This window comes from Drosophila subobscura, chromosome J (genome assembly GCF_008121235.1).
Source record: "Drosophila subobscura isolate 14011-0131.10 chromosome J, UCBerk_Dsub_1.0, whole genome shotgun sequence".
NCBI classification, from domain to species: Eukaryota; Metazoa; Arthropoda; class Insecta; order Diptera; family Drosophilidae; genus Drosophila; species Drosophila subobscura.
In genome coordinates this window covers 9,337,062-9,348,273 of record NC_048532.1, presented here as the reverse complement: position 1 = coordinate 9,348,273, position 11,212 = coordinate 9,337,062, and the positions used below count along the sequence as shown (strand labels likewise).

The 11,212-nt window shown below is 42.5% G+C and overlaps 1 protein-coding gene across 1 annotated transcript; it reads left to right on the top strand.

Moving 5' to 3' along the window:
* The first annotated feature begins 8,705 nt into the window (after positions 1 to 8,705).
* On the top strand, positions 8,706 to 10,512 carry LOC117893546 (somatostatin receptor type 5). Its single transcript, XM_034800197.1, has one exon. It carries the CDS (start codon positions 8,794 to 8,796, stop codon positions 10,270 to 10,272), a length of 1,479 nt encoding a protein of 492 aa, XP_034656088.1. The 5' UTR covers positions 8,706 to 8,793; the 3' UTR covers positions 10,273 to 10,512.
* The last annotated feature ends 700 nt before the right edge of the window (positions 10,513 to 11,212 follow it).

Below are 11,212 nucleotides of genomic sequence, written 5' to 3'. Positions count from 1 at the left end.
ATGTAATCAATCAAGAACAATAGACTCTCTCCCACGGGAGCACAAACTCTTTTGTGACATTTTACTCGATTTGACATGTCTGTCGATCGATTTGATACCTTTTCGTAATTCAATTAGCTTTTCAATGACAATTTGATGGCCATGACGAAATGAATGATTGCCACGCAACTCCGCACAACTCCAACAAGGCTACGCTCCTGCATTATTGATTGAATTTCCATGGAAAACTGATATAAAAGACGGGGGAATCAGTGACGACATGGCTAACACCATAATGAAATAATGTATTTAATAAAGAACATGATTTAGTGTTAATTGGATAGAGCGAGTCCAGTCCAGTGCGCCACACAATAGAACTGCTTTGGATTAATGAGGAAATTTTCTAGGCCACACAGCTGTTAAGTATTTCCAGACCCCGCTCGATTCTGTCTGTTATAAAGCAATCAATTTAAATGCGGTGGGGAATGGGAAAAAAGTTCATCATTTTTATGATTTTCATGGCTTCTGGTTAATTGAACCCATAAACTGGGAAAATCAACAAAGGCAACAGCAACGGCAATTCCGTTTGGCCATGGCTGCCTGCTGCAAAACACATTGAGAACACTCCAATGAACGGCAGGAAGGACAGACAGAAGAGGCATGCGATGAGCAGATGAGAACGAAAAGCCAAAGCCAAAAAGTAAAAGCATCATCGGCTACCAAAAACAACAATAATTACATTGAAAGACGCACTAAAATGCAGAATTGGCAAATTTTGTAAACAAAAAGTAAATGCCAAATGCGTGTGAAATCTGCCAGTGGATACCCTACAAAAAATATAAATCTCAGCATTTTTAACCCAGTTTTAATGCCATTTACAATACACATAAAACTCCAACAGTTCCTCCGTTCTACTGCCAAGTTCTGTGTGTGTGTTATTCCCTCTGCCATTGTAGAATAATAAAACAACAAGAATGATTGACCAACTGAATGAAAATTGTTGATGACTGAATGTCATGGCATAGTTGCTGGAAAAACAAAAACAGTCAGCAAATGAGGCAACAGCAACAACAATCAATTGGCCATTCATGCTGCCTAATTGCATTGCGAACCGAGCCACAAATAAAGTTCCAATAACTGAGAATGAGTCGATTGAGCGAGCGCTTGGCTTTCCCTCCAATCAGCTTGATTTGTTTTCTATTTTCTGCTTGCCAGATTTATCCATTTTCCGTTGCCCATTTGCAGCGAGGATTTTATTTTTTTATTTTTATGAATGGCCAGCAAGCTGGCAGCGCCATCAGCACGTCGGACACGTTAAAAGTGGAAAGTGCCCTGCTCCTGCTCCTACTTCCTGACTACCATATTATTTACCTAGGTAATGGAATTTTGCTGCTGACGATGATGACAGCAGCAAATTGTGTGATTAACTTCGGGGCGTAAAAAGAACTCCGTTTGAAGTCAGAGAGAGAGGCCTCGGCCTCGGCCTCGGCTGGTACTGGCCTTTTCACGTGTAAAGCAAATAGCCAAGAAGAAGTATTCAATTGAAGCGCAAACAGGGCGTATGAATGATGTTGATTGTCTGGAAATAATTAAATTAAGTTGCTGCTTCAGTGCAGAGGGAAGGAATTCCTTTGTTTCTAGCTACAAACACTGAGCAATCGCGTTAAACTTTAAATTTAAACTGACAGCTAAAATGTCACCACAATTTTTGGTGCTGTATCCGTGAAACAACGCCCAGCCCAAGGCCCTGGATAACATGCATAATGCACGTAAAAGCCAAACCGCTTGGCCAACAAAGGATTTTCGATTGCCACGCAATTAGTGACAATCCTTGGTGTGCCATTTACATGGGCATGGATACGATTCGTTGACCTGCAACATATGCAACATAATCCTCCCACCACCCACCTCCCACAGTACAGTCCACCCCATAATGTATGGGTGCTCGTACGAGTAGTTCAATTAGCATCAATGGGTGCTCGAAAATTATGTTAAATTTGCCGGCGGAACTATCGAAGCATCCAACTGTCCCGAAACCCCCACACACACACAAACCAATGAGCACATCCCCAAGCGAACAATAATAAACACATCGCAGCACGGAGTGAGGGGAACAGAGGGGAACAGAGGGGTACACAGGCAGGGGTAATATATTTTGGTGCTAATTTATGCAAATTGTTGAGAGTGTGGCTTGGGGAATGCTTCCCATAAATTGCACTCGGCGCTGCTGTGCGAGTGTTAAGCGCCCTTAAGCCAGCCAATGATGTTTGAACTCGACAACTAAATTGTTTGTAAGGGACTGACTCCCTCTCGATCTAATTGGGCTTCAGATTACCCGCGGGGAAGGATTCGTAAATTCCATTTGATAAAACGATTTTCTTTAAATCGCTGTCATTTCTTTTTCCGTCATCTACTTATGAGCATCAAGTTGTGGTTCCCACATTTGTGGAAAATTAAAAAGGCTTAAGCCTAAACCGCTTAAGGGAAAAGTGTCCATGGAAACAACATTTAAGGGGAAAATTGTAAACAATTTCACAGAGCGTATGTGTGTGTGAGAAGCTTACAGCCAATCCGATTTGAAAGAACATTTTTCCGTGCTCTCTTTGGGTGCTTTAAATCGTTAAAGAGCCAACAGACCGTGTCACAATTCCTGCAAATATTATCTACAGATCGCGAAAGTTTTTTAGTTGTTTTATTTGTCGCTTTTCCCTTTGCATATTCTGCCACACCAATCACTAAAAACGTTTAGCATGCAATTGACAAACATTTATCAAAAGCTCCACGGAATTGAGCGGCACAAAAAAAAAAACACAGCAACAGCAACACAAACAACAAAGAACCAAATCGGAAACAGCTATAGAACCGATGAGGAGGGTGTGGCTGAACAATGAACAAAGCTTCAAAGACAGATGTGAAGGGAGGTGTGTGGGCAGGGGGCGGGTGGAACGGTGTGAGGGCCGTGAAAATGTGAAAATAAAGTGGAAATGCGATGGCAGATTTCAGTTTTTGGCAAACGGCCTGCCGTGCCCCGCCCTGCCGCTGAGAGACCACAAAACGGCAACGCCAACAGAAGCAGCCACATAAAACAACAAACAAGAGACCACATCAAAGGATCCACAAACACGGAAGGACTCTACCACCTAGCTCCCGTCTAACAGTCTATAAGAGGTGCAAATATGTGTACTAAAAGGCAACCAGAGGTTTGCCTTTTCCAAGTGGGAGAACGACCCATGACTACCATAAATAAAAACGAACACCCACAGACCCAATGGCTGGGAGAGAGAGAAAAGAACAATCTCCAGGACCTCCGGCTTAGGTGCCAGACATTATGGTCCTAGGACCCCCCCAGACGAGCTAACAATGAACATCCAGGCATAATTGAGCCTACAGTGTGAGGCGAGAACAACTGGCCACACTCCATTCCTACATGCATTCCCTCTTTGGATGCTAAATAGAGGGGACACTCGGTAGACAACTGACCGCACAACGGGAGAGAGAGACAATGAGAATGAGCAAAAAGCTGAACCCACTCTTTCCAAGTGGGTGGGATGATAATATACGGGGCACCATTTATGTACATGTGGCATGTGGCTTGGTCGCAATGGTTGAACTTTACAGTGGAGGTTGGAATGTGCCTTAAAGTTTTCCATATTTACTGCAAGACCAGAGCCCATGCAACGGAATAATCTTCCTACCAATTCCAATCCTTAATTGGATGAAATAAGTACATAAATCCGAAAAGATTCCCCAACAAAGTATTATACGTAAAGGCAACAAAGGGCGTTAATCCCAAGCTGATATTTGTATCAGGCCCCCGATGTGTGTGTACAAAATTCAAATTGTGAAACAAAAGGCTTGAAGCACAAAGCCCTTGGGATTATAATTGCACTTGTTGTCGAGGTTGTCGCTGTCGTTGTTGTTTTTATGTGTTATGCAACACATGTTTTGAGTGTTTTATCAAAGGTCAGACAGAGCCCAGGGTACGGGTGAGTGGCAACCTGTGGCCCAAAACACCCAAAAATGTGTCCCAAAGATTAAGTGCGTTGCCACCAAAACAAAAAAAGTCCAACAGCCCAAGCCCCAATAGTGGGAAAGAGAGGCAGACAGAGAAATTAAAGGAAGATAGGAAGGCAGTGGGAGGATGTAGTGGCACTCTGGGAGCGCTGGTGTAGGTGAGTGAGTTTTGTTTATGTTGCACTTTATGTTCGGCTGTAGGGGCTCTATAAACAAGTGTACCCCGGAACCCCAAGTGCACTCTTGCCCACAAGACTGGGCGACATGTTCTCAGCAGTGGTGTGTGGGTGTGGGTGTTTCGGCCATGTGTATACATGCAAATTTTGTAGTCATATTTGCATGCCACTGCTCCTAAGACACACACACACACACAGACACATGCAAACATGGCAAGGAGTATAGGCCGGCTTACATGCCAGTGTTTGTGTGTGTACTGGGTGTGTTTATCCATAAAATTATGCTCTTTGCATATGCCTCTCTCTCTCCCTCTGATTTACTTGCATGGTTGCTTGTCCCTTCCAAGGGTATAATTACTTGGAGCAGAGTTTTGCATCATTGATCAGTCATGGGTAAAACCAATCAATAGAAACCTAACCCCAGGTGGGTCTACGTGCATATCTTATGACCATAACGTATACCTGCATATTATAGGAAGAGTATCAAATGCATCGGTACACAGAAGCTTTGCTTTGCGTTCTTGTTTGGGTGTTCTGTTGTTGGGCTCCTTGCAAAACCAAAGCAAGCGGATAAACATTTGCCAAGAGGCCAAGGTATATTTATTCAAGGCAAGCCAATACCCATATCCTCTTCAGATTTGTGGGAATGCATTACCTTGTTTCTGCTGCACTTTGGCCAAGCTGTTGCCTGGCAGACGGACTGCCTGCCCCCCTGCTACTGCTGCTGCTCTCGAAAGTATATTTTTCATGTAAAATGTTACCCCCGCGCCATGTTTGTCTTGCTCTTTGGGCGCCTTGCTGTTTTTTTGGTAACATAATCCACATAAACTCACACAAAACACACTTAACACACACTTGTATGCAATCTTCAAGGGTCTTTTGATCAAGTTTTAATTAATTAAGCGTGTATCATCAAAGCTTAAAGTTTTCGATCCTTATGAATAATGGAAAAATGCCTACAACATTTTAAGTGGCACGAATTGGCCGAAAATATTTCACAAGAGTTATCCAATTAATGGGTTACGCACACACACAGACGAGAAGAATAGAAATTAATGCTTTGGAGGAGAGTTTGGTAAATTTATAAATTTCTTTTCAAACCCATTCGATTGTTATTTCTAAAGAATTTAATTTTAGAAAATAAAGCGAAAATGAATACCATAAGCAGTGCGCTGCTGAAACCTGAAGGTTTGGTAAGTTTCCTCTTTCCAATCAAGCAGTTCAGAGCTCAAACCTGAAGGTTTGGTTCGTTCTGCCTTGAAAGCAGTGTTGTGTTGCAAGCAGTTCAACGATGAAACCTGAAGGTTTGGTTCGTTCTACCTTAAAGCGTGCTGCAAGCAGTTCAACGACTAAGCCTGCAGCTTTAGTTCGGTTTCTCAAGTATTCACTTTATTATACTTGCCAAAACCATTATGAAAATCCTCAAAAATATTAAACACAACACTGTATTGCCTGCCATGCAGTGTCCTTTGTCCTTTTTGCCTTCGATATTGTACAATTTTATAGAACTCGTAAGCTTTATGGCCGAACCCAGAGACCAAATAAGCTCCCTCTAAGCTGAAAATGCTGATTTTTATAGCCTTTCGTCACATCATCAAGAGCCAGAGAGCAAAAGGGAGAGAGAAGTGTCAGAGTGAGAAAAATTGAGGAGCAGAGACATGCCGTGTCGTGTCCTGTCCCATCAAGAAATGGAAGTGAGGGAACTGCATTTGAGGAGCCACTCTTGAGGGTCTCATAAAATGCATAAATTTTTAATAAATGCTGCAGAACAGAGCACACAAAGACACAAACATACGTGCACACAGAGGGAATGAGAAGGAGCAAGGAGAGTGAGGAAGAAAAAAAAACATGTGGTCAAGGGAGCGATGAGCAGATGATGATGGCTCCGTCACCTTCCTTGGGGTGTTGCTTGGGTCCTTTGGCACAGATGAGGCCACAGCTTACTCCCTTTGCTCTTGCTCTCTCTCTCTCACTTACATCTGTTTCTGTCTATCTGTCTCTTTCCCCATATAGAACTTTGTCAGTGGCTTTCTCCGCCGTCTGTTGCCTGTCGTCAAATGGAACTGCAGACACAATAGAAGTGCACCACATGCTGTTTCATCCCCCTTCACTCCCTTTCTCCATCTTTGCCCCACCGAGGCAATCAGCTGCCTTGCGATTTGTGCCTCCATTGCGGTTTACCGATAACAGTTACAATTCCAACAACAATAAACGCAGTGCAGGAAAACGCCAGCCACAGAGCCACACAGCCACACAGCCACAAAAAAATAAATGTCGAACAACAATTGTGCAGTCAAAGATGGGTGGAGACTGGGGAGAGATTGCCCTGGGTGTTACACCTGTCGAGCGTTTCAAAGTTAAATCTCCAAGCAAACAAACGACAGCACACGTGAGGGTGGGGGAAACGGCAGTTAGGGGCTACGGATTGTGGTCACTGATGGAATAGGGACTACCCCCCACACAATTCAATGGATGCGACAAGCCAATAATGGCTACAAAAGAATCCAGCCAAAAAGGAATTGAATGCAAGGGGAACAAAGCTGGGCGCCATGTGGTGATGGGGTACGTACAATACTTTGGCAGTAGACTGTATGACATGCTTAAGTCCCCCATTATAGGGGTATTGGCACTGGTTGTTTCTCTGCAGAACGTCTATGAGAACTATCAAATTGAATATCAACAAACAATTTCGATGGAATACAGTGAAAAGATGGGAAAATCAGGATAAAAGTAGATCAAGTAGTTTGGAATTTATTCTCTTATTTTAAATTGATTTAAACATGTCAACCCTTAATTAAAATTCGAAATAAATTGCAACCTGCAGCTTAAATGGAACTCCAAATAAATCCATAGAGCTACTTTGCTCTCAATGTCATTACATACGGTTATATGTTGGTGACTACCACTCACAACTGATCACATGTTAATTACACACATGACAACGTCAAATACTCCTCTAATTGATTGCACCACTGTAATCTCGGGAACAGAGAACATGGCAGAGCCTGCCATCAGGCGAGTGCCTTGATCCCACTTTGATTGCTCGTTGCAGCTCAAATGTGGTGGCAATCTATGGGATTGATTGGGCTAATTGGGTAGCCAATGCGCAATTAGCTGGCATTTGAGAGAAAGCGTGGCAGCACTTGTAGAGTGTAAAATGATTTTTTGGGTATACAAATAAATAAAAATCGTATAAATTCGAATCATAATAAATTATTAAAATATATAATTTTTAAATTCGTGCAAATATGTTTCCCTGTTAGCCAAAAAAACTGCACGAGTTTTACAACCAACCCGCCAAAGGTCTTTAAAGCCCAACAATGGTTTTTTAGCATCCAATAACTGCACTCTCTGATTTTTCCCCCAATTAAAATTCTCTATAATTGCTTTGGAATTAACTAACTAAAATGGGAAGCCATTCTAATCGTTTTATGTCTGCAACATGACTCGGACCATCGCTTCACGTTTAGTTGGGTTTAAGTTTGTGTTTGGGATAATTCTAAAATAAGCATAGACTAAGAGGATTAACTCTTCCTCTGTCATGAGGACACATGGACGGGATCAAAAGATGACCCTTCGTTATGCAGAATGCAGGAAAACAACCGAATTTTAATGAAGCAAACATATATATTCTCCGCAAATATTTGCGTAAATTGAGCCCCAGCTTCAACATCATTTGCTTATTTATTTATTGGAGCAAAGTTATGGTAGCTACAAATCTCCTGTTTGGCTTCTGCTCTCTCCTGCTTGTTTGGCTTGACAAATTGTGTGTAATTTGATTTCAATTTAAATGTTAATTTTCCCACCCAATCCCCCACACCCATATATAATCAACTGAGTTTTCATAAATCAACAACTTTTTTCCTCGGACTCTGTATGCGTGTGTGTGTGTGTTTGTGTGCAAATGAATTGGCCAATTTTTTCTTGAAATAAATTGTGCAAACAAATGATTTATGTATGTATAAATTCGCTCTACCTTCCGAATTGGTTGTTCTACAACTTGTCAGAAAAAAAGTTGAAGATTTTGGTGTAATTTTTCAGAAAGTCGGCAAAAGTTTTCGCCCAAAAAAAGTTCTGCTCCAAGTGTGTCTGGTTGTGAAGTCAGAGAAGAGTCTGGGAGGGGATTTGTTTTCTTAATGGGGGAACGTATTGCATGTGCATGTAATTTGTCAGTGTTAACTTTTAACTTGGGATTCAATAATTTTGCCAACAAGTGCCTGTTTAAGATGTTTGTTTGCAAGTTGAGAGAGCATTTATGTGCCGTAATTGGGGAATAATTAAGATGGAACTTTAGCTACGAGAATTGAACTTGAGGCAGTTTCAGCAAGAATTTCTATTCAATTTTACCTTTGTGACCACCCTGCTGATTAGCTGAAAATTCTCCTCTCGCATGCCGAGTAGATGCCAAAAACTATTTTAATTAGCAGCCAACAAGTTTTCATATTTTGCATAATTTTATACACAAACAAACACACACACAAAATACACGCATCAAATATTTAATGGGATAATGAAATTTGTTTTTGCAGGTAAACCAAATGAGGGACACAACCGTAACAACCAACACCCGAATAATATAATTAAATTTGGACCACACACAGACACACAACAGCCGTGCAAGAATATGTTGACCTGGCTAATGATGATGGGGCTGATGCAATGGGTACGAGGGGAGGATGTGTCCACGGAATCAACCTATGCAAACACCACAAATTGGCAGGGCTCGAATGAGACTCTCTTCAGCACAGAGTTAAGCCAAAGGTGGGACAGTGGCAGCTCCACGATCCACCCAGAGGATACACCTCCCTACAGCACGGATCTGCCCACGTATGAGCACTGCATAGCTACGAGGAACTCCCTGGCGGATCTATTCACAGTGGTGCTGTATGGACTCGTGTGCATTGTGGGTCTGTTTGGCAACACTCTGGTGATCTATGTGGTGCTGCGCTTCTCCAAGATGCAGACAGTGACGAATATTTACATCCTAAATCTGGCCATAGCAGATGAGTGCTTTCTGATTGGCATACCCTTCCTGCTCTACACAATGCGAATCTGCAGCTGGCGCTTCGGGGAGTTCATGTGCAAGGCGTACATGGTTAGCACCTCCATCACATCGTTCACCTCTTCGATCTTCCTGCTCATTATGTCGGCGGACAGGTACATAGCCGTCTGCCATCCGATATCCTCTCCACGATATCGCACCCTGCACATAGCCAAGATCGTGTCGGCGGTGGCCTGGTCCACGTCCGCAGTGCTGATGCTCCCAGTGATCCTCTACGCCAGCACAGTGGAACAGGAGGATGGCGTGAACTACTCGTGCAACATAATGTGGCCGGATGCGTATAAGAAACATTCGGGAACCACTTTCATACTGTACACATTTTTCCTAGGCTTCGCCACGCCGCTCTGTTTCATCCTCAGTTTCTACTACCTGGTCATACGGAAACTAAAGTCTGTGGGTCCCAAACAGGCGACCAAGTCCAAGGAGAAGCGCCGTGCACATCGCAAGGTCACGCGACTGGTGCTGACTGTCATCACGGTGTACATCTGCTGCTGGCTGCCCCACTGGATGTCCCAGTTGGCGCTAATCAACTCTAATCCCGCTCAGCGTGACCTGTCGCGCCTGGAGATACTCATCTTTCTGCTACTGGGCGCCCTGGTCTACTCCAATTCGGCAGTCAATCCCATACTCTATGCTTTTCTCAGTGAAAACTTTCGCAAGAGCTTCTTTAAAGCATTCACCTGCATGACCCAGCAGGATATCAATGCCCAGCTGCACCTGGAACCGAGTGTATTCACCAAGCAGGGCAGTCGTCGTCGGGGTGGCTCCAAGCGACTGCTCACACCCAATCCCCAGGTGCCACAGCTGCTGGCCAACAATGCGGGCAACAACAATTCCTCGACCGCCACCTCCTCCACAACGACAGCGGAGAAGACGGCATCGACAGGGGCACAAAAGTCGAGTAGTTCCAATGGCAAATTAGCTTCTGCAGCCACCAAGGAACCGGAGAATCTGATCATCTGCCTGGGGGAGCAGCAGGGAGAGGCCTTCTGCACTATGGCCAGAAGGGGTTCCGGTGCGATGCAGCAAACAGATTTGTAACTAACTTTAAGACAAAAAATCTACCTAATCGATGGGCGTAGGGAAAGGCATTTAATTATTTTTTACCCAATAAACAATCTTGTAAACTTTCTCGAGCAATACTACGTATTTGAGTAGAGACTTTGGCAGTATTAATGATTAATTATAATGTGTCCCTGCTTGGAATATTTATGAATAAGGAATCTTATCGAATTCTCTACCACACAACGAATAATGAAAAGAAAATGGAACTGAAATATTTTAATGGGTGAAAGGGGAGAACATAAAAAATAGAATTTCAAGCAATTTCAACTCATTTGTTTCTTAGTCACTTTCTCACTGAATGTCCTCCAATTTTCATAATTACTTCACTTACTATGTATATTTTAGTTCCCTAAGAAAAATAAAACAAAATATAACAAAGATAAAAGTATTCAACACGTAAGCTTGCATCTTCTTAATTTATTTTGATAAAATATGCTACATATGTGTATACTTTGTGTGAATGAAAGAAGAACAGTAAATGAATTTAATGTTTTTCTTGGGATAGACAAATGATAAGATAGATAAAGTTTATTTTTAGCCATAAACTCAGACGCTGCCAGTGGTACTTCCTCGACAAACTCTTCATTCCCCGAAAAACAAATCAACTCTTTACTCATAAAACATAAACCTAAATAAGTTTAAATCCCCGTAAATCTTTCTCCTATTAGAACTTCTTACATATTTAACCGTTCGGGTAATTACAATTGGTTATGCAATTAAAAGAGAATAAGAAAGATTTGCATAGTATAAGCAGCTTAGCGGCAGAGTCATCCAAAGTTAAGCCAGAACACTCATAAAATAAGAAATAAAAAAAGTTTTTAAGAGCGCCAGCCACAGTCGACCACTGAGTCGAACTATAAAGATTCCGTGAACCTTGTTTGGCTACCGCTTAAGTTTTAATTGAAAACTTTAGGGA